Source organism: Ctenocephalides felis, unplaced genomic scaffold (assembly GCF_003426905.1).
Source record: "Ctenocephalides felis isolate EL2017-DRISC unplaced genomic scaffold, ASM342690v1 CF-g0.4_SCAFFOLD_03572, whole genome shotgun sequence".
In the NCBI taxonomy this organism is placed as follows: domain Eukaryota; kingdom Metazoa; phylum Arthropoda; class Insecta; order Siphonaptera; family Pulicidae; genus Ctenocephalides; species Ctenocephalides felis.
The window spans coordinates 15509179-15534451 of NW_020539726.1; the positions used below are offsets into that span (position 1 = coordinate 15509179).

Below are 25273 nucleotides of genomic sequence, written 5' to 3' on the forward strand. Positions count from 1 at the left end.
ATTGGTATCCATAATCAATAATAATGATTATGTAACGCAATCAGCAATTTGTACGATAGTAGAACTAGTATTCACGGTTTTTAGACATATTTTTTTACACTAATTGGTTGAAGCTTTTAATTTTTTCTGATTATGGATTCAATCTTGAACTACACATCTTGAAAGTAATTATCATTGCTGAGATCATCGTAAATCGGTTTTAAAAGATTTTAAAACATCAGTAGGTGAGGGAGAATAATCTTGAGTATAAGTATCGAGCTCTTCACTTGCGTCAACGCGCTGGTAAGAGTCCAATAACTCAAAAAGTAATCATCGGAACAACTTGAAATTTTCAGAGAACATTTTCAAGATACTACACTTAATGAAAATGCAAAAAAGTAAAAATCGATTTTTCAAAATTCCAAGTATCTCTAACCCCTTAATGTAGCGGTCTTTCAATTTGGCCGCCTTTTAATTCAGTGGACTTTCAATGTGACCGCTTTTTATTACGGCCGCTTCTTGTTACAGTGTATGGCCGCCTATATATAGTAATTATCTGTAACTTTTTTCAGACGATTTTTTCACAAGCGAATATCAATATTATGCAAACTTTGGGGGCTGGTGATGTGTTATTAGGTTTAGCTCTCTCGATTCCAACAGTTGCTCGTTACAAAATTAAATATACTGAGGCCATTACAAATAATAAAGGTTTGAGCATGCCCAGTACTCATTCAGATGCTCTTGCCTTAAGATCAAGGTAATAATAGTTATGAATAAAGTATTCTTTATTATTGATTACCACTTGTTTTAATAAATTTTAAACTTCTTGATATATTAACATAATTAAATCATAAAAATTTACCAAAAAAAAACTAAATTCCAATACCATCTATGTTAACAGATTGCATAGCATGTTGTATTTTATTATTGTAAATTACAAAAAAACTTCATTACTTTCAGTTTATCTGCAATATCATCTGATATTATTCTGGTAAATATGGCATTGGCTTTACCTGTTCTGGAACCTTTTACTCCAGCAAAAATTTCTCAACTTAGCCTGATCACATTATCATGTCTATATTGTGCAGTTTCAACTACAATTGCTTATAGCATTATTAATATGAGTGGTAGTACCCTGCCCAAAACACAGGTAATGATTTTATCTAAATTTTTAACTCTATATCAATATTACATCATTAACATATTATTAATATAACATCAATGATATTGTGATGTATACCATAATTAAAACTTAATTCTATATTTTAGACTACAAATGGTCCAGTAACACCAACAAAAGAAGATGAGCTAGATATGTTAGCTGTGAATGTTATGGAGAAATCACTAGAATTGTATAAAAATGTAGGAAATGTATTGAAAAATTCTACTAAGGGTGGAGGCCATGTAAGTTATTTAATTTGGTGGGTTCTGAAATGCTTTCATATTTATTTCATGTTTGTATTTTTCATATTCTGCTAGATATATCAAAACCATTTATTTCTGGGTGCTTGGATTAGTGTAGGCGGACTACAGAATGCGTTAGGTGCCAGTTCTAGTATATTACTTAAGGATGATAAAGGAAAAAGTCCTAGTAAAAATAGAGATTTACCTAGAGTCAATCTTGTTAAAGTGTAAGTGAATGATTAAATATTATCATTACTTTGTTTAAATTTTGTTTTTCTTTGAATAAATTATTAAATATTTTTAAATATAGCCAACAAGGCTTTGGGATACTAACTGCAGCATTGGCTAAGCAAACTTTGCCGCTATTAGCAGGACTGCTGCAAGACTTGCAACTTGAATCAGGACTTACTGATAGCTGTACAGAAATTACACCCGTACCTGCAGGCTTGGATGTATTAGGAAACTATTCAGGTTTATAAAACATTACTTTGTTATAAATAATATAGTGCAGGCCACCGTGAATAAAACCATGTTAGATGTTTTATGATATTTTTTATGGTTACAAAAGAGTTTGTAAAAAGAGGCTACTTTCGCATATTTTTAATGATATCTCACAAAGGTAGTAGCCTGTAGTTGCCATATTTGCTGCCAGATTTTACTGTCATCATAAATGAAGTAAGAAGCATGCTGAAAAGTAAATTATTGTATTATTTTTCGGAGTTAGATTAACCACTCACGATTAAATTTTTCTTCGTTTTTCTATAGAAATAAACATTTGAAATGATTTGACCTAAAATCCAGGTAGCCGGATCATTTATTTCTATACACATAGCAAAATATGCTTGATCATTCTCCGTAATATCCTTTAGTATGGCTTTTGAAGCACATATGCCCCAACCGCATTTTGGCCGCCTATCAATCGGGTTTCTTTTAAATTTAACTGCCTCAATTCGGCCGCCCTAAAAGGCACACAACAAACTGGTTGAGCACGGCCCTGTTTTTGAATATGTTGTAACATGAGGTAAGGGTTCCATTAAACCAAATTAATAGTGCAAATTATACACTTAAGTGCTTATACTATGAAGTGAGTTAATATTTTATAATCAGCTTCATAAAAACAACTCAGTAAACACCGGGCGGCGGTAGCAATCTGAAGTCCACATTGATTATACATGTGTGTCACAGCGCCGAAGGAATGCTTGTGGATTTCAGGTTGCTGCCGACGCTCACATCACACAGTGTTTACTGGGAAGTTATTCTTATAATGGATAATATGAAAGTAACTACCTAATTATTTCTTAGCACTTCAGAGAGTTATAATAATAATATGTTGAATTCAACCAATCAAATCATTGCATGGTAATTATAATTGAAAGTACTAAGAGCTCTCCCAATGGTTTTATTTGTCTCTTCTGTTTTTCTATTAACTTTAAGGTTCTACGCGCATTCTTGTTTATAATGTAAGAAAATAATAAAATAAATATTTTTTTAGCTCTCCAAAGAGTTATGAGAATTTTGCAAAGCGCTCCTATTTTGCAATTATTCACATATATCGCCACTGTGTCATACCGTAAAGCATGTGCTCTTAAAAGAGCTTCAAAACATCCATTAATGGGAGATGCATTGAGTCAAAGTGATTCTACAACGTATTATCAAGATCTCTCATTTTCAGAAGATAGTGATACAGAAGAAGGTATTTGTTGGTTTTAGTACTGCTTTTATTAAACTTTGATTAATTTTGTTTTAACTTGAAATGAAAATTAGAATTGCTATATATTTTTTTACATAATATTCTTCTTAATGATATAAAAAAAAAACATTTTCATAAACATTGAACTTGAAGATGACAGTGAGTCTTACCTGGGACTTTGGTTCAAAGAAACATTAGCTCCTGAAACAATAGAACCAGAGCCACCGGAAGTACCTCCAGAAACTGTGACAACAACTAGTAACAAAGGAAATAATTTTGTGTCTGATAGAGAAGAACCCCATGAGGTGAAATATTAATAAAAACATTTTCATATAAAATGCTTTTAGCCTATATATAATTAGGATATACTAATAATTTGATCAAAATTGAAATATTTTTCTTCTGCATTATTACCTAATAATATTAAATATAATTATTTACTAGTCATAGCAACTAGTTTTTTGTTTCTTCTTTTACTTACAGTTTTCTTATATTTTTGTAATTGCAGTACTTAGAACTGGCTACTGCTATTTTTAAATTCTTGGACTCCCATTTATCACTATGTACAATTCATAGTGCTTGTCAAGATGGTTATTTGGCTCATTATATTCAAACTGGATTAACAGAGCAGCAAATGTGTTTATTAGCTGCTATATTAAGAGATTTAGATAGAGATGCTGCTAAAAATTTAGGTATTTGTGTTAAAATGATTAAATTTGGTTATAATATTCAGTTACCTTATATTTAAATTCATTTTGTTTATGGATAATCTATTAAATATCTATATAAATTATAAATATAAATATAAATTTAATTAATTTTATAGATGCAATGATGGGTTATTGTGCTGTTTGGCAATCTGCCTGTATTAGTTTTTCCCAGTCTGTTGGTTGTTATGTTCATAATATGATTGCCAGCGGTTCCATTAATGAAGTACTTCAAATAGCTTTTTTGACAAATTTAGGGGTAAACCCTTGGTTACAAAGTAGTCCTTGGCCACTACAGGTAATATTATGATTCAACCCTATGCATGCTAGTTTGAAAACAGAAAGATAATCTTATATTATTTTATATAATAATTGATTTTGATATTGAATATTGAGTCCGAACTATCCGTGTTAAAAACATATTTTTAGAGATTAGTTCAGATAATTTGGCATAAATATTAAAATAATTTACAGCTGAAATAAATTTAAGTGTTCTTCTTAATTTTTGTTATACACAAGTTAGAATCGATTTGGCTTTTCTTTACTTAATCCATAACATAGTCCTGGAAATAGCATGAATGAATTATTAGAGTAAAATTTTTATATTTTTATACATTTTGTTACATGGTTATATTCATATCAAATTACAATTATATTTATATTAATTTTTTTAACATTTTTGTTTACGTGAAAGTTTACCTAGATCTGAGAATGATATGAATTATTGTCTTAGGTATATTCACATACTTTAGCTGTTTTGGCCCAAGTTATATTATTGAAACCTCAGCAAGAAAAGGAATCTGCGTGTATTCAACTTTGGTCGAGATTAATCAACACACTTGTGGATAGCATCTGCAATTCGGGTGACAACTCGGAGGATGGAGATGGTATAATATAAGAATCAATTTTTATATCATAGCTAACTTGTGACTAATGCTTTTGTCAAGTCATTTAACAACTTGTTAACCGCAAGTTTTGCAATTTTGCCAAATTGAATTCCATTGGTTATAATCATGGTTTACATTCTATGTGACACTGTTAAATTAGAACTCTGAATACATAGGCAGTTCAATAAGGGTGAAATAATACTATAAATTATTTTTTAGATATGAATATAGAACATGCACAACTTTTGCTGTTTCTATTTCATTCATTGAACCTCATGCAAAAAAAATCTTTACTGTTACAAACTGCTGGAGGGTTAATAAAATGTTCTGAAGTTTGTGTTGGTTTGGAAAATAACACAATGATGAATCAAAAAATTTTAAAGGATAATCAAATTTTGTTATTATCAAGATTTCTTCTTCTATTAGAATATTTGATGAAGCACTTGTATGATGCTCCAAAGCAATTACTGGAACAGGTTTGTTAGTAGTTTATTATTTCAATAGTTTCTTGAATATATATATATATATATATATATTTTGTAGAGTTTCGAACAAGAATCCAAAAATAATACAAAATAAAAAACAAGAAAAGTTTTTAAAAAAACAATTTCTTTATTTAATTATTTGTTTATTGTCGACGTTTCGGAACTAGGTACGTTCCATCTTCAGGACATCTGTCAAGAAACATGATCTTGATGAGATTTTAGCAAACAATATGTTTAGGAAAAGAAAATAGATTTTTCTTAAATAATGAATTAAATTGTAAAAAATATAATAATGTACAGAAATATGATAATATGTTCAAAATAAAAATGATAAAAATAAATGAGTGGATTATCAGAACAGGATATTAAACATAATAGAAATTTTTTGAAAGTTATGGAAATTTTTTTAAAGAAAAGGTTAATGACAAAGTTGAATTAATTACCTGTATGTTTGAATATTTGTTAGCACTTTTTCACTAAACAAGCTTTTTTAACAAAATGATTTTGTGAGTTAATTTTCCGCCGAATAATTAGATTTTGTAAATCAAAATTACTAAAAAATTTGTCTTTTTTTAAAATTATTATTTGAAAACACAAATAATATTATTCTCTGGATGTTGTTCGATTGGCTTTCGAAAATTAACTAAATGAAACTGGTGTGCCCTTTGTAACACGTGTAAACACTTGAACGAGAGATGTGAGATTGTATGTGTGTGTTTTTATATGTCAGGGTGTGAATACTTAAATTGTTGATCTTAAAAGGAAGTCGATATTAATTGTTTGTCGATATTAATTTTCAAACAATTAATATCGACTTCCTTTTAAGATCAACAATTTAAGTATTCACACCCTGACATATAAAAACACACACATACAATCTCACATCTCTCGTTCAAGTGTTTACACGTGTTACAAAGGGCACACCAGTTTCATTTAGTTAATTTTCGAAAGCCAATCGAACAACATCCAGAGAATAATATTATTTGTGTTTTCAAATAATAATTTTAAAAAAAGACAAATTTTTTAGTAATTTTGATTTACAAAATCTAATTATTCGGCGGAAAATTAACTCACAAAATCATTTTTGTTAAAAAAGCTTGTTTAGTGAAAAAGTGCTAACAAATATTCAAACATACAGGTAATTAATTCAACTTTGTCATTAACCTTTTCTTTAAAAAAATTTCCATAACTTTCAAAAAATTTCTATTATGTTTAATATCCTGTTCTGATAATCCACTCATTTATTTTTATCATTTTTATTTTGAACATATTATCATATTTCTGTACATTATTATATTTTTTACAATTTAATTCATTATTTAAGAAAAATCTATTTTCTTTTCCTAAACATATTGTTTGCTAAAATCTCATCAAGATCATGTTTCTTGACAGATGTCCTGAAGATGGAACGTACCTAGTTCCGAAACGTCGACAATAAACAAATAATTAAATAAAGAAATTGTTTTTTTAAAAACTTTTCTTGTTTTTTATTTTGTATTATTTTTGGATTCTTGTTCGAAACTCTACAAAATATACACAAATCCAAGACTCTACCATTCAAATATATATATATATATATATATATATATATATATATATATATATAACATAATTAATAAATTTTAGGTACATTGTAATTTATTTCAAATGGATAGAAAATCTTCAAAGAAATCTTCAAATATTAGATTTTCTCCCTGTGATGAAATTGAAGACAATTATAGAAAACTTGGTGGAATAGATGATTTGGGCGTTAGACCCAAATTTTATATACTGAGTAATGTTGAATATAGTAATCAAGACACTCCAAAACTTGATGGTTTAGCATGCAGCTTCATTCTGGGCAGTCCTGACAAACTACGATATGCTGATTTAATCGATTCACTTATCAAAATACTGAATGTTATTAATATGTGTTTTGAGAAAATGGGATATCAAACACTTGGACCTATTCAGTACTGCTTCTTCCTTTGTTGGAGGTAATTTTCACATTTCATATGAATTATATATATATATATATATATATATATATATATATATATATATATATATATAGTGACACCCCACGGCAGGTAAGCGGCTTGTTTGTTTCGTCATACGAGCAAAATTTGTGATACGAGCTGCTGACAAAAGAATAAAAATAATACCGAAAAAGATGGTGGAGCATTAGAGTTGTTGTACGAAACATGTCTAACTAATTCTCATAATATAAAAGGGAAGAAAAAAACAATGCTTATATTAGATAAACCCAAAAACTAATATATTGATAATTGAGTCATTTTTTATTTAGTAATTTGCTATATTTTTGCAGAATATGTATTTGATCTTAGTAATAAATGTTTCATTTATATTTATTGTTAATAAAAACACTATGCTGGATCGACTTAATGGCATTTTAATGTATTTATATGGAAAAAATTGCTTTGAGATACGAGAGATTCGACATAGGAGCGTGGTTATGGAATGAATTAAGCTCTTACGCTGCGTCTTGTATATATATATATATATATATATATATATATATATATATATATATAATATCTTTGTGGGTGTATTTATACATAGAATATTGCTACATTTTTGTTTTTGCCTTTTCTTACATTGCACAAGTTTTGATTTGTGGTTTAGGATATTTCAAATGTCTTAAGTTATACATAAAATGAATATTTCATATAAATTTTTTTTTAGGTTATTAGTGATTTTGCCACCTTCGATAGACCATATGAATTCTCAATGTACTGAAAATTTAGTAACAGGCTCAATGGCATTACATTCACTTCTGTGGATTCCACGTGCTGCTAATACAAAGGCATTTAGCAGATGGATGACTGATTCACTTGTTAAGCAGGTACTTCTATATATTTTCATATTAAATATTTTGTCATTTTATGAAAATATAAAGGAGAGTAGTTGTGCTTAATGAAATATGATAGTGTCGATATTTTACAATTTCTCGATATTTTTTGGAACTTTACATGTGCAAACTACTAAATTAATATATGCTAATTCACTATGATTATGCTTATTTCTTTGTAATATAACATTTATAGTAGAGGCCAATGTTAGACAAAAGCAAATAATTCATGGTATTTTATTTTATGAATGCTGATTAAAACTATATTTTTTAAAAATATGTTTAATATTCTAGGGAATGTATACACAAAATGCTGAAACTTTATTGAGAAGTGTAACAGAGAAAGTTCATAACCCAAAGTTTGATATTAATTTAACCATACATTGTATTAAGAAATTTAATGCTGATTTTAAAAATGGTACGTTTGTATTACAATATCGAATGCAAATTTGATGATTTTAAAAATTCTGTAATATTTTTTTAGGAGATATACCAAGATTGTTTGATATTGTGTTACTAGATGCTTTATTGTCCAAGTTGTTGTTAATATTTAGGGAAATTGTTAATGTGGAAACTAAAAACAGTCACTCAGAAAAGATAACTGATTTATCTTCACCAGAAACTATAAAAGCAACACAGAACTTAATGACAGAATTCATGCCACATCTTCTAGAATTTGTGAAGACCTGCATTTGGAGCATTAAGTAAGGATTCATACTCATTATCACAATTGTTATTATTTTTTATAAAAAATATTATTTTGCAGCAATATTATTACTGAAGATGTTTCTGAATCAGAGCATTTTAAATCAGCTGTGATGCCCCATTTGCTGCCTCTGTCATCTCAAAAGCACAATTTGACCACTGATTTGAGTGTTGCGCTTTGGTCTTTATTACCAGCACAGTTAAAAGCTGTCATTACAAAGCCAAGAAATTCAGATATATCAGATTTATCACCAGTATGTAACATTATTTCAAATTCTATGAATTGCATAAGATACCACTTCTGCCTTCTCTTTTTTTTTAAATATATATATATATATATATATATATATTTATGGATTGTCCTCTTCTTCAGGAGGCCTTCAGTTCATAAAAATTAAATGATAAATGATAATAGCAATCTAGAAAAACTTAACAGTTTGTTACCTAGGAACAATATGATAAATCATAATTTACGATGTTGCCCAACATATTTTTTGATCTTGCCAGCCAGATTTCACGTTTAAGCTCTCTATTCACAACGGCGGTATCCTCAACAAAATTTCTGTGTAAAACCGTTGCCTTGTTATATTAAACTGAAGCATTTTATTATCTTCTAATTATTATTATTTCATTTAATTCTTAGAAATATGAGATAAAATCATCTAATGGATTCATTCTAATCAGATATGATACATATGTGTTTGTTTACAATTCATACAATTCTCTGTATGTACACTTATAAGCATTAGTGTATTTTAGGCCTATAAAATATGAATTGTGAAATTTGCAATATATATTTATAATATTCTATTTGAAAATGCACAACATTACTATTAATCATAAAATAAATGAAAATCTGGCGCAAAATTCTTGCTCACCTTACTAGAAAACTTGATAGAAATCCTGTTACAAGGAATACTGGCGTCGTGTGCACCAGGCTTTATATACATATATATATATATATATATATATATATATATATATATATATATATATATATATATATATATTGTTTTATAGAATATAATTTTTTTCAGGGACTTTTTGATAATGACATTATTCCTTCGGAAAGCTTTGTATTATCGGTTATTAATGGACATGTGAATAATTTATCTGGACAATCTGCGTATTCAGTAACATCATCTCTTAAAAAATTGTTTAAGACTGCTGTAGAGTTATTCAATGACCATGTGAATGCTGTTCTTGATAGTTCCATAAAAAATTCAGCAGTAGATGTATTTGTTGCCCTTTTATTAGATGCCAGAGCTGAATATATTTTTAGCACCACAAAAAATATTGTTGACAAACTAATTGGTGACGAAAATACTGAATTGCATCAATTAAAAGTATATATGCAAGTACTTAATCATAGTTATAGATTAATAACTGAATACTCTTTTGTAAATATGGGAAACGAACTAATGGAATTGGATGAGAAAGTCCTTCACAGTATTTTTAAATTTTGGGAAAAAATGTTGGATAAACAAATGGGCCAAAATGCACTATATCAATTTTTCTGGATTGCGAATGAGGGAAGTCTTGTTCAAGTGTTATTATCTATTGGAACATTTTCAAGAACTCAGGGATATTCTACAAAAGTACTACATTTTTTCAATAAATTATTTCAAGTTTCTGAAAAGTCAGAAAAAGATTCAAATTTGGAACAGTTGTGTAGCAGTATTGATGATTTGGTTTCTGTAGATGAAGATCATTTGCAAGGGTGGCTGAGTCAGATTTTACTTGGTACCCGTGAACATCAAAGATCCGCAAGTGTTAGTTCCAGTAACGTTCCCACACCAACAAATGCTACAAATAAGTAAGTTTTACTGAACTTTTTATAAAATTTAATATATTTAATATTTATTACTTTTATTCGAAAAATGATTTTTTACTGACAAATTTATGATTTACTAAAAAAGATGAATTACTATTCATACATAACTTCTTAATAGCTATAAACAAATTGATTTCATTTTTTTTCCTCAAGTACTCCTCCGTCCAATGAGAAAGAATCTACTCCTAAGCCAGATAATACAAGCACATCTGATGCTCAAGCCACTGGACATATTACAACAGCTGCTGAGCAGCAAAATAATACTTCAACTGGTTCAAGTATTGATGCTGCCAATGCTGAAGTAACTACAACTGCTGATAATTTGTGGGTTGTTGCTTCTGAACGATCTCCATTGCTTGATGATGGACATGTCAGAAGAAAAATAAAAGAGGATAAAAGTATCCTAGAGGAAAACGGACAGTTACTCCAAACACTCACTAATTATATTGTTACTGGAAATAAGTATGTATATATAAGTCTAATAGACAATTCCATGTTTTTAACTTTAGCAAGTTAGTCTAGAGCAGTGGTCGGGGAACTTTTGGAACCGTTACCTCAAAATGTTTTTGTGCAACCTCTCATTACCCCACAAAAAAAATTAACTAAAAGAGCCTACAATTGGAATCTGTTTGTAACATATTTCTGTAAAACCTGCCATAACCCGCAGATTAACGGTTTGCTACATTGTTTGTTACTTCTAAACTTTGAAAAAGGCTGAAACAAATAATTTGAAGATAACAATCAGTAAAAACTATATTCATTATGAATAAATATATTTTTCATGAAAATCCTACTAATACATGAATGAACTAGTAGTGCATTGTATCATGCGTTAAGGCATGCTGGAACTTTCCGCACCGTGACGAAATTTTTGAGGAATTTTAAATGTTTCCAATTAGATTATTATAAATACTGTAACATTGTATAATATTCATAAGATATATATAAGCTGAATTACAAAATTTAAAAAAATTATTTATTCGAAGTATATAAGTGAGCTTTAGAACTTTAGCCAGAATTAAAATTAAAATCTGAATTATTTTCGATATACAAAGAAAAATTTTTTGAAAAAAATATTGAAATATTTTTCTTTCCCAAAAGTAATTGTTTTGTCAACACAAACAGCAAGTTTTTTTAATCATTCGAATTGGATGCTTAGTTCTCTCAAAAACTGCCATTTTTGTACATTTAGCTCTGTATTTTCGAAATGGCTAGACATGCCTTTGCCAAAACCTAATCACTACTTCTCCCAATCATTACAAATTGAATGTTTTTTGGATCCTTCATATGGGATACTCGGCTCTCTTAAAAACTCGATTTCTATTTTCTGCACTCTTTACTCCGTATCTCCGGAACGGCTGGACCTGCCTTTGCCAAATACAAATCAGCATAGCTCCCTATCAATAGGAACCGAATGTTGAATGTGGTCGGGGATGAACCATTCAAATCGGTTCATCCGTGCGCTCGAAAACGTGAACGAAAAAATGCGGACACACAAAACACACTCAAACACACATCCATTTTTTTCTGAGGTATGGCAAAATGTTCAAAAACCTCTGAAACGCAAAAATTTTCATTTTCGATTTTCGGCCCATTCCCATAACTTACCCTACGAGAAGTTAACAATAATGCCACAAGTGACAACAAACATGCACACATGTAATGTAAGAACATTACGATGTGGAGAAATGGTATTGCTTCATCTTTGACACAATTTTTTCAAAGTTTCATGTCTCCTAAATATGCGAGATATGCTACCCAGGAAGAGTTTTTAAAAACTTTAGCAAACATATTTTTTTGAAAAACCATAGAGATTTCAGCTTCATTTTTAAGTGGCGAGAGAGCCACCTTACTTCTGTATAATAAAGAAGGTAAGTCTCAGCTTCACCATCCTGACATAATTCACAAAATAGCCGTGTATTTATTGCATGTCCCTTGATAAAATTTATAATCTTGATAACATCATGAGTGTGGGTTATTTTCGCTTACAAAAGCTGAAAAACCATAAATATGACCCATCATAGATGGAGCTTAATCCAAAGACACCAAATTGCAATTTTCCCATTTTAATCTTTGCGCTTCGAAGTATTCGTTTACTTTGTTAAAAATATCTATTTCACGACATCTGAACTCGAGAAGAAAACAAAACAGCAATTTCTTTTCAAAATTATCTGCACCTTTATAGCAAACATAGCAAGGCACAATATATACCATTTGTGAATTACTACTGAAATCCGTCGTCTCAAGCTGAATAGCAAAATATTTAGTTTTAATGCAAAAACTTCACATTTTTTGCTAATGCAGAGATTCTTTTCGGTAGTAGGTTTTACTGAAGCTGATTTAAACCAAGCAAGATATTTAACTTGTTTTAGTGCGAAAACTACTTATTCTTTCACATTTTCTGCTAATGCAGAAATTCTTTCCGATAGTAGGTTTTACTGAAGCTGATTTAGTGCTTTGCAAATATATACTTTTTACCCCCAAAAATTCCACTTTTACCCAATTTGGGGTAATTTACCCCGGTTCCCCGACCACTGGTCTAAAGGACTAGCATTGATTAGTTTTATATGTTGTTCAGCCAGATAATTTAATTATAAATAACAGAGTAGTGTATATAATATCGTCCACATTTTAACTCAAAATAAAATCATGAATTGATTTTAAAAATTCAAAATCTGTCCGAAAGGCATTACTTAGGAATCATGCTAATCGGTTTTTCGTAAAGATCGGCCGGGCCCCTTCATGATTGAAAAAAATTTTTTTTGGCGATTTTAATGAATGTTGTTATAGTATCTGGTGTAAATGAACAAACTAATATATTAGAAGCCTCTAAAAAGTGGTTTAATTATCAAAATTAATGGAACTTTAATTATCAAAGTTAATCAGGCGCACCAGTCAAAAATTGTAGTTTGTATTAGGGGGCGTCCATTAATCACGTGAGCGAGTTTTTAAGAATTATTGGACCCCCCCTCCCCCTTGGTGATACATAGTGATATTCAAAATTACCCCCCCTCCCCCACCAAACATTACGTGTATTTTTAGTTATGTGATAAATCTGTAACATTTTCGATTTTTTTTGAAACTGTTTTTTTTTTTTAAAATCAGTTAAAAATAAATACACGTGATATCTTACTATACCCCTCCCCCCACGACGTGATATTTCGTGATTTTTTGTCAAATCCTCCCTCCCCCTAAAAACCTCACGTGATTAATGGACGCCCCCTTAGGTGCATGTTTGTTTTTCAATAATGTGTAATACATTTTTTATACATAGTTTTATATATATTTTATAGTGCTTATAAATGTCTTATAAATTAATATATTGATTTTTTACTGATTGAGTCGATTATTTATACATGTCGGGAAGTTGCCTTGCACTATTTGACTATTTGGTAATAAATTTGTATTTCATTCGTTGAGGCGAGATATATTTATATATATATATATATATATATATATATATATATATATATCGCATATGAATTTTACTTATAATAAAATGCAACTCAACTCATACAGTAATAAATCTGATTTTAGAATTGTACCAGCTGTTTCACAAACTATTCTTCAATCATTGATTCCCCTTGGCTCACAAATATTATGTCCATTACAAGATTGTTTAGCTTTTCCTGATTTGATGAATATTATGACAACACTAGCAGATGCCAATCAAGGAAAAGGACATGCACTTTTATTTGCTGCAGTTACTGAATGGCTTGAGATATGGTGAGAATTTATATATTTTTTAATTAATTTTTAATTCCTTATTTTTAAACTATCATTATTAATTGTATGCTACTTTGTTTCTTTCAACAGTCATCAGTACTTAACACAAAAGGAAGTAATAGAAAAATTGGAAAGTGGGGTTTGTGGTAAGCACGAGTCTGTATTGGAATCAGCAACTTGTTTATTAAGATACCTGACTGATCTTTTACATGGACTTGGTTCATTAAGTAAGTATTTTTAACAAGCTGCGACAAGATGAAAATATATTTGATTTGTGAAGTATTTGCGAATTCGATGATTCATTTGACTTGCATATATATTTTGAATTTTCATACACAATGTTAAAATAAATAAATCTCTCCTTTTTATGTAAACTAATTTAACTTTTGAAACTTTACACTTATGTTCAGAAATTGAAACAGTTTGCATTACCATTTTAGCAAAATTTAAGTATTGTATCTTTTTTTTAAATTGAGTATCAAATTGACACTAAAGGCTTTTATCTATTGAATTATTTTTTCGAACTTTTTTTTTAATAATTCAATCATAGTTTGAGGTTAATTATTGATATTTCTGTTACATCATAATTATTAAAAAATGGAAAAAAATTAAATGTGTCAATAATCTTATAACATAAGGTTAATTTCATACATTATTTTTACACAATATAAAAAGTTATAGCAGCTTGCACTGGAGCACAATATCATAAACACTATGTTCTTGGTTTATTGTAACTGTTTATTATGCTGTTGATTTATTACAGCTAAGTTTGCACAAGCTAAATATGAAATATGTTTATACAGATGCAAGAAGTACAAATCCACCTTGGGATGTTGACCTTCCTCCTGAAACAGAAGAGTGGCCTGATGACTTACAAGAAGATGAAGAAAGTGCAGCTGATGATTCTGTAAGCTCCAAAATTTATTAAGATATTAATAAACTACTCAGAAAAAGTTTGGACTCACTTCAAAAAATCGTTGTCTTTTTTATTCATCATTCAGACAGTTTAATGTAACAGATTTGTTGAGAATCACATTGAATTTACTAGTTGAAAACTTTTACATGTGATATTTTTGAATTTTTGTGGAAAAAACGAAAAAAATCAATACGGCCGTTTTTATCAATATGTTGGCCTTTCCATACATTTCGGCTAAAATCCTAGACTTTATTCAGTGGAATATTGATTTGGTATCCTTAATTAATGAAACACTATTGAACCATCATATTAAGATGTGTACTATTGCAAAATCTATATATTTTGGAATCACAATAAAAGACACAAATGAACTTGTATATTATTTTTTATTAAGTTATCGAGAATGTGTACTGACCTGTTTTGAGTTTGGGATAGAAACGTTTAAACGATCTTTAAACTCAAATTATATATATATATATATATATATATATATATATATATAGGAAAATAATTTATTTCTTCTTGTTTACCTAGGATGAAGATTCTTTATGCAATAAACTATGCACCTTTACAACCACACAAAAAGAATTTATGAACCAGCATTGGTATCATTGCCACACTTGTAAAATGTTGGATGGAGTAGGCGTATGTACAGTTTGTGCTCGAGTTTGTCATCGCGGTCATGATATTAGGTAGATATTTCATATTCATTTTATTGTACTATAGCAAAGGTTTTTATAATAAAGGGCACTCATTTTCTTTTATTTATAAATTCTGTTCAAATAATTTAAAAAAAATATATTGTTTTTTTTGTGGCCAAAAAATTAAAATATATGAAAATAGATCATTTTTTCAAACTTATTTTTACCCCAACCTTGGAAAAATAAAGGTGTGAATGTGTTCAACAAGTTAAACTATTTTTAAATATTATTTGTCAGTATTTAAAAATGGTAAACTAAATAGCATTTTCTGGCAATGCATCTCTTTAGTCTAATTTTTACTTAGCATGATTAGAAAACTTGTAGGGTCACATGGAAAAATTCAATCACATATCAAGATTGAAAAATTGAAAACCTTTAAACTTTGTTTTTTCAAAAATCTTACATTAATCTATGTGGTAGCTTTGAATGTTGATAATAAGTAAATCAATTTTTATAAGCTCACCTGTTCTTAAAAACGTTATAGAACTAGATTTATATTTATATGTGTGTATGTATGTATAATAATAGGTAGTTACTGCCTTAGGGCGGGACCGTTAGCTTAAACTCCAATACGATTCAGGGAAAAATAGTGCGAGTGATTTCCCATTGTCATTGTTTATTTTTGAATAAAATTTTAGTTTATTATTCATATTTATCATAAAAAAGAATATTAAGTTTTATAACGTATCCAAAGAAACTATTTTCATTTCTTGTGTGATATTAATTTCAGCCTAATTATATTAAATTAAAAATAAAAAATAATTTCTTGACATTTAGCATTAGACTCGATTTTGTATTATTTGTGTATGGGTGTATATGGCTGAATAAATGTGGTAAGTACAACTAAAGGATTCTTTAAAGAAATAATTCATCAACTTATATAACGCACTTCGTAAAATACATGAATTAAATTATTTTACAGTTATGCTAAGTATGGTAACTTCTTCTGTGATTGTGGGGCAAAAGAGGATGGAAGTTGTCAAGCTTTAACAAAGCGTGGTGCACAATCTAGTGACTCATCACAGTGCCAAACTGGTGCATCAAGCAGTAACGATTTAGTTCAACCTACTTCTATTAGGAGAAGATTATCGAGTCCTTTAATCCCTCAAAAAATATATGAGGTTGAAAAGCATCCCACTCTTGCAAAACAAATCGGTTAGTAATTGGGTAGATTTTAGTTTTTATTAAAATTATTTATTTATTTCCTAAAAAAATAATGACCTATTACTGGTTAAAATTTAGTAATCTACACCTGAGTGTGATAAATATTATTGAATAATTTGTTTCTGAGAATTTGACTAATTTATTATAGAAAAAAATATAAAACCTAAAATACTAATATAAATGATAATATAATAAATTATAAACTTTACTTACAATTAGTTCATAAAAACTAAAATTGTGTAATTAAACTTCACAGTGAAAAAATTATAGAACTATCTTTTTTAATTCCTTCGACATCATTGAGTTTAATGAGATAATTTAAGGAAACAAGTAGGTCATTGAAAAAGTCAAATGCCAGGTTGTAAGTTTTCACAAAGAGTGCTCACAATATGAAAGTTTTGTGTAAATTTATGACCATCTTTATTGCATGAAATAACATTTTATAAATGATAAGCATGTTTCAGCTCAGTTGTATCTACTACATGCATTTTATATATATATATATATATATATATATATATATATATTATATTGAATGGTAGAGTCTTGGATTTGTGTATATTTTGTAGAGTTTCGAACAAGAATCCAAAAATAATACAAAACAAACAACAACAAACAATATCGACTTCCTTTTAAGATCAACAATTTAAGTATTCACACCCTGACATATAAAAACACACACATACAATCTCACATCTCTCGTTCAAGTGTTTACACGTGTTACAAAAGGCACACCAGTTTCATTTAGTTAATTTTCGAAAACCAATCGAACAACATCCAGAGAACAATATTATTTGTGTTTTCAAATAATAATTTTAAAAAAGACAAATTTTTTAGTAATTTTGATTTACAAAATCTAATTATTCGGCGGAAAATTAACTCACAAAATCATTTTTGTTAAAAAAGCTTGTTTAGTGAAAAGTGCTAACAAATATTCAAACATACAGGTAATTAATTCAACTTTGTCATTAACCTTTTCTTAAAAAAATTCCATAACTTTCAAAAAAATTTTCTATTATGTTTAATATCCTGTTCTGATAATCCACTCATTTATTTTATCATTTTTATTTTGAACATATTATCATATTTCTGTACATTATTATACTTTTTACAATTTAATTCATTATTTAAGAAAAATCTATTTTCTTTTCCTAAACATATTGTTTGCTAAAATCTCATCAAGATCATGTTTCTTGACAGATGTCCTGAAGATGGAACGTACCTAGTTCCGAAACGTCGACAATAAACAAATAATTAAATAAAGAAATTATTTTTTTAAAAACTTTTCTTGTTTTTTATTTTGTATTATTTTTGGATTCTTGTTCGAAACTCTACAATATATATATATATATATATATATATATATATATATATATATATATATATATATATATTGTGTGTTTTTATAATATGCAATGTGTGAATGTTTTTAGTACATATGTACTTGGAGATTACTAATTTTCAGTTATATCAAATGTAGTAATTAAAGTTTTCTTTAGATTCAAGTCGCGAAAGTCTCAAACAGTCATCACAATGGAAACAAGTAACAGAACTTTTATTGAATATGACAGAGGCACTTATTCCTGCTTTAAATTTGAGTTGTGCAAGAAATTCCGTTGTAGGTTGTCACAAAAGGGCACAAGCTGCATTGGCACAACTACATCTACCTAATAAGAAATTTATTACCAGTGAAAAACTAATGGCAAGTAGTTCTGAAAATTATTTTAACATCTATTTAATATATTTATTGAAGAATATTTAATATAAATATAAACAAAGCACTTTAGTACTTTTTTTCAATGTGTAGCTTTGAAAAATTTACAAATTTGTCTTTTAAAATAAGGTTAAGTGTTATTATTATTTAACATTTTGTCATTTCTCTTAATTCAATTGAATTTTCAATACTTATTTTATCTTTAAAAATAAGGTCCCCACATTAGGCTCTCAAGAAGGTGCATTTGAAAACGTTCGAATGAGTTTTTCTGGTGAACAAGGAGCAACAATTAGACAACTACTATCTGCACACATGATAAGACGTGTTGCTATGTGCTGTTTAAGTTCACCTCATGGTAAAAGGCAACATTTAGGTAATTAATTTTCATTTGTTCATTATACCTGCATTTTGAATTTTGATCATATGTTATTGCAATTTTAGCTGTTTCTCATGAAAAGGGTAAAATCACTGTGCTTCAGTTATCTGCATTGCTTAAACAAGCTGATACTTCCAAGAGGAAACTTACTTTGACCAGATTGTCATCTGCGCCAATACCATTTACAGTATTATCATTGACATCAAATCCATGCAATGAAGACTTTTTGGCAGTCTGTGGTAAGAACATTATTCTTTATAAAACAAATTTAGTGTTCATTTTCTATACCATGAGTTACTTAAATAGAAAATGAAACTTTTTGAATATATTTACAATATCATGGTCTGATTTTTTGTATTAATTCCCAATTTTTGAGACAACAGGTCTGATTTGAATTTAAAAATGAAAAATTAAAAGAACAGTACAACTAATAAAAATCCATAATAAATAAAAACATTTTCTTAATTGTCTAAAACAATGTTACCTAATGTACTGAATAATTCAGTAATATTAACAATTGTGCTTACGTCTGCACTGCAGAGTATTTTTTAAAAGATACTAAAACATTACACATTATTAATAATACAAAGAATAATACATTGATCAATAATTTATGTTGTTTTTTATCTGACTATTAATTTATAGTAAAAAAAATGCATCATTACTTATTATTAAAACTTTTAAATGTTCACACCTGTATATAATTTCAAAATGTCCAAAATGTCTTGAAATATATGAACTTATAATTCTTCTTTGTTAATTAAACTCTTAATCACATTTAGAAAACTGGGAGTTTTAGTAATTTGTTTTGTAATACAATCTCATACACAAACTAGTGGTGAATGGCATTGTACCTTAAAGTAAATCGCTGGAACTTTCCATACCGTAATTAAATATTCGAGGAATACTAAATGTTTTTAAATAGATTATTTTTTTAAATACTGTAACTTATATATGTTTACAGAAAATTAAACAAAACTTAATCAATTGAATTTAAAATGAAGGTTATTGTATAATATTAATAAGAATTATATAAGCTGAATTGCAAAGTTAAAATTAATTATTTTGAGTATATGCATGACCTTTAGAACTTTAGCTAGAACAACAATTAAAATTTGATTTATTTTTCATATTCAAAAAAAAAAATTGTTTTGGAAATTAAAAAAAAAAAATTGTTTTTTCCAAAAGCAATCGTTTCAACAACACAAGCAGAAAGTTTTTTGAATCATTCAATTCGGATGCTCATTTCTCTCAAAAACTGTCATTTTTTGCATATTTAGCTGTTTAAATGTTCAGAAACCTTCAAAACGTGGAAAAATGTAAAAATTTACAATTTCGATTTTTGGACGATTACAATAACTTACTCTACGGGGAGTTAATAACTAAAGTAAAAATTAGAGTAAATTATATGTGAATAATAAGCCATTTTTGAAAAAATTAATGATAAATGTAATTAAATATTGCAGGACTTAAAGAATGCCATGTGCTAACATTCAGTACAAGTGGATCAGTTAGTGAACATCTAGTTTTGCATCCTCAATTAGAAACTGGAAATTTCATTATCAGAGCTATCTGGTTACCAGGCTCACAAACTATTTTAGCTCTGATTACTGCTGATTTTGTAAAATTATGATCTCAGCAAAGATGCCCTTAGCCCCAGTATTACTTTTTAGTTCCAACAGGAAAAGTAAGGGACTGCACCTTTGTTACCAGGTTAGTGAGATAGAATGTTCAGTTAACTTTTTTTTAATATGATAATGTAAGAAACTCATGCAACTTACACTTTTGGAGCATTAAAAGTAAAGATAGCCTTTATTGTAATTTTAAATTATTTACTATTGAAAAATTGTTTTTATTATTACATATATATTATTTTGTCAGGAAATAAAATTTTAATATGGTTTTTAATATTTATCACAAAGTATTTGAACAATGAGCAATTTCTATGAAAATATTTTGATACCAAATTCACTAACACAAAAAATCTGTTATGAAGACCACTTGAGACTTGTGGATATTTTATATAAGGAAATACCAATATTTTTATGCGCTAATGCACATACTCATACATATATAGAATTATGCATGCATGCATGTAGAGATGAACATGAAAATTCTTTCAACATTGTAGGATGGAGTATTTTATATGTTATTAATGGCTTCTGTTGGTTATATTTACACCCAACCCATGGTAGAAGAATCTCATGCCAAACACGGTCCATTTTATGTGACAAATACTTTAGAAATCTCACATCCTGATATTACCGTAAGTAACTCATCTGACATCAACTTTAAAAAGGTTACCTTCAAAATTTAGAATTGTTCTTTTTGTGCTGCATTTCCAGGATATTAAAGGTCAAATTGGAGGAGGAGGAGTGTCAATATATTATTCACACACTTTACAAATGCTATTTTTTAGCTATTCACAGGTATATATTAAAGTATCATAAATTTCTGCTTTTGTTAGTGTTTACAACTTTTTATTTGAATTAGGGGAAGAGCTTTATGGCGCCAATGTATAATGTGGATAGTGGTTTGTGCAGTATTATACCAATTGTTCTATCGACTAGTATCACAAAAAGGCGGTTCTAAATCAGCTAGCACTACACCTCAGCCTCTATGCCAATGGATGGAAGTTTCATCACATCCTGGACTTATATGCGCTTCATTGCAGAGTAGTAAGTTTTAATAATTTTTAATATTTCATTATTGTTGGCAATGTACCAATAAAAAAATAAATAATTAATCTCTTTAATTGTGCAGTTATAAGTTATCATTATCATTTTTTTTATTATTTTACAAACATTTATCATAACTGATAAAATTCTGCTAAATACATACAGGCATAATTTCATTAAATGCGATAAGCAGGATTATACTGTATTTTGTTGATTAGAATACAAGTTACAACATAAATGAGTTTGCAATAATAAAATCAAATGAAAGCTAATTTTAAAGAAATAGTCAGATAACTTGAATCCTGTTCACATGTAAACCTTATTTTAGGTAACAATCCAGTTGTTTTTATGCTAAATCCTGATACTGTTTTGGTACAAGAAGTGAAAGTGATTCCAGCAAAAGCCAAAATTATGGATATGGTAGCCATCCGTCATTCTGCTCCTAGTGTTGATAATAAAACAACACTAATTTTACTTTGTGAAGATGGCAGTTTACGTATTTATGCTGCTTCTAATAAACACACTGGTAAATAATTTTTTATATAAATATATTGAATTTTGATAACTGTAATCGATACAGTTAGTAAATTGTTTTTGAAGGATGAACGTATTTATCATAATGAGAATAAAAGTAAATATCACATATTATAAAAATATATTATATATATTATAACTAAAAAAATTGAGTATTTAAAAAAAATTATTAATAATGCTCGTGGTTTGGAACCCACTATTTGCTTTGATAATTAAATCATTACCAAAAAATATGAAATATATGAATAAACGATTGTGAATAATGGACATTTATTGAATAATATTAATTTTGACTTTTATTTTCGGAAGATTTTTCTCACAAGAATTTCAGATGTTTTTAGAATCTTATATCACTAGCATGAGAATCTAACACTTGCAATACTTATATATTGTAAATGTTTATATTATTTTTTATGTCAAAGCTTTACTTATTTGAAATTGGCTTTTCTTATGTTTAATGTTGTTTTTATCTAGGTTATTGGTTATCACCTACGGTCCAACCACCACTAGCTGTAATTAAATCGACTAAACGATTGTCAAAAAAGATGGGACTTAAGAATGGGGTCAATAATAATAAATCAGCAGGTGCACAACAATTTCCCATCGATTTCTTTGAATTTTGCATGGCCATGAGTGATGTTGAATTTGGTGGTAATGATTTGCTGCAGATCTATAATCCAGTTCAACTAAAACATAGGTAATTAAATATGTTATTGATTATAAAATTATATTAATATCTATCTATTTTTTTTTGTTAATCACAGCATTTATGGTTAGTAGAGAAAGTTGCAAGAAACTTAACATTCACATATAGTTAAGTTCTAAGATAGAAACATACGAGAGATCATTTTTAAGTTTGTGGAATGAAAGGGTTTTTGGGCTCATTATAATCGTAGCGTGTTCAGTGACTATGAAAATGAAATTTTATTGTTTTGAGACAATTAGTCAACTATCGTCAACCAAGCGACATTATCGCGATGATATATATATATATATATATTCTCCAAAATGTGTACAGAATTAGTGACTTATATCTTATTCCTTAAGTTAAGCATATTATTTTTAAAACTATTACACAGTTAAATTTGTTATATCTAGTTTGATAGTGATTTCCTTTTTATACAATTTTATTTTGATAGCTTATACTGTGTGCCTTTATTGAAATTATTTGTTAATTTTTAAAAAGGATTATTAAAATCGCAGTGTATAATTCATTTCATTTTTTGAAAGGTTAAATTCAACTGGCATGTATGTAGCTTCGACAAAAGCAACTGGATTTACATTAGAAGTTACAAATTCAGATAATAACATGGTTATGTGTGGTGTCAGAGTTCAAATGGGTAATTATACTTAAAGAAATTTATAAGTTGACAATTTTTGTGAAGTTCTTTTTTAAATTGACTTTTACTTATAATTATATATCAGTGAGGAATGCCTTCAACTTGTTTTCTTTTAGGTAATCAGGATGTCGTCCGCACACCAGCATATGTAGAAATATTAGGTAGATGTATACAAACAACTTGTATTCGCACACGATGGTTTGATATTCCCTTAACACGTGAAGAAAGCTTACAGTCTGATAAAAAGTTGAATATTTTATTTGGTCCATCTCAAGATCCAGATGGTGTGATCATGGTTGATAATGTTAAAATGTGAGTGATTGTATTAATAGAGTAAAACATATTTGAGTACTTCACATAATTCGTAAATCACATATAAATCTAAATAATTTTACAGAATTCCCAATGAAGATCAAAATGTATTTTTAACATTTATTCTTTTGCTGGATGGATTTTTTTGTTAGTGTGGCATTATGGATATTTTTGATCACCGATTTAGGACTTTATAAACCCTTCAATTCATTAAAAATGATTATATATTCTTTATCATATCCTTATAAAAACTCTCAAATTAGTCTGTCTTGGTTCAAGCCGAGTTTCTTGTTGTATTCTCTTATTGCTTCTTTATTAACCAATATTAGTACTTAATACATAATAAAATGTATTATGTTCTATTTTCCTTGTTCTACTTAATACTTCTTCTCATAATTTGGCCAGAACTGTAGTAATTATGTACATGTGTTTATGTGTATACTCGGGTAATTTTTTATGTATATACATATATTCATGTAAGTGTATATATTTATTCATAAATATGTATGAAAGTGTTTATGCATGAATACATTTTCTTCTGAAATTAATACTAATATGTAATGATTGTAATAGAATGTCTTTTTTGCAGTTATGGCAAAACTAAAGATACTTTTGGATGGCCGGAAGAACCTGATGATGCTGGAGCTAACTCTACAGTTGCATCATCAAACAATAATCAAAATAGTCAAAATTCATTGGATTCAGATTCAAATCAGAAAAATGTTTTAATTACTCCATTAGATAAGTATGTTTTAAATAACTATACTATACAATAAAATTTAAATTGTTTATAAACAAACGTTCACTACAACATTTCTAATTACTACATTTAAATTTGCTGAAAAATGGCAAAAATGAAATATTCTGATTATTGTAGCTCCGATCAACTTGAACAGAATATTATAAAATTAAGTATCAGGTGCCCTTAAGATAACTTTCATACAAAACTACTTACTTGATTTATCTTTTTATATGTTTTATTATGATTTATTAATTCTAACATATTTACATACTTATTTGATGATTGTATAGTAATCAATTTTTCATTTTAGATTGATATCTGGTTTACTGGAAGTTATAGAAGGTAGCTTTTTGGTATGCCAATTTCAACCTAATGATCCACTACGAAGTTTAGCATTTGGAACCACATCCAAGTTAATAACTATGCCTACTATATTGCAAATTCAAATGAATACTCAAGCTGTGATGGCTGCACTTCATGGAACTAAATCTAGCTTTCATGCTTATAAAGTAAGTGAAATGATATTCT

The 25273-nt window shown here is 28.3% G+C and overlaps 1 protein-coding gene across 1 annotated transcript in view; it reads left to right on the top strand.

Annotated features, from left to right (window-relative positions):
* The window catches only part of LOC113387788 (protein purity of essence-like), a 116571-nt gene that overhangs the window by 6543 nt on the left and 84755 nt on the right, over positions 1–25273 (top strand). Inside the window, 32 exon segments of the mRNA XM_026625164.1 lie at positions 2876–3076; positions 3194–3378; positions 3582–3765; positions 3900–4078; positions 4514–4667; positions 4887–5143; positions 6779–7128; positions 7838–7997; positions 8298–8421; positions 8488–8707; positions 8770–8962; positions 9746–10524; positions 10696–11004; positions 14080–14268; positions 14359–14495; positions 15072–15175; positions 15719–15876; positions 16808–17040; positions 18549–18751; positions 18977–19136; positions 19205–19378; positions 20606–20856; positions 21271–21405; positions 21485–21568; positions 21633–21716; positions 21718–21817; positions 22146–22343; positions 22826–23048; positions 23582–23691; positions 23808–24003; positions 24593–24748; positions 25056–25254. Of these exon segments, the coding sequence (XP_026480949.1) occupies positions 2876–3076; positions 3194–3378; positions 3582–3765; positions 3900–4078; positions 4514–4667; positions 4887–5143; positions 6779–7128; positions 7838–7997; positions 8298–8421; positions 8488–8707; positions 8770–8962; positions 9746–10524; positions 10696–11004; positions 14080–14268; positions 14359–14495; positions 15072–15175; positions 15719–15876; positions 16808–17040; positions 18549–18751; positions 18977–19136; positions 19205–19378; positions 20606–20856; positions 21271–21405; positions 21485–21568; positions 21633–21716; positions 21718–21817; positions 22146–22343; positions 22826–23048; positions 23582–23691; positions 23808–24003; positions 24593–24748; positions 25056–25254 (6389 nt within the window).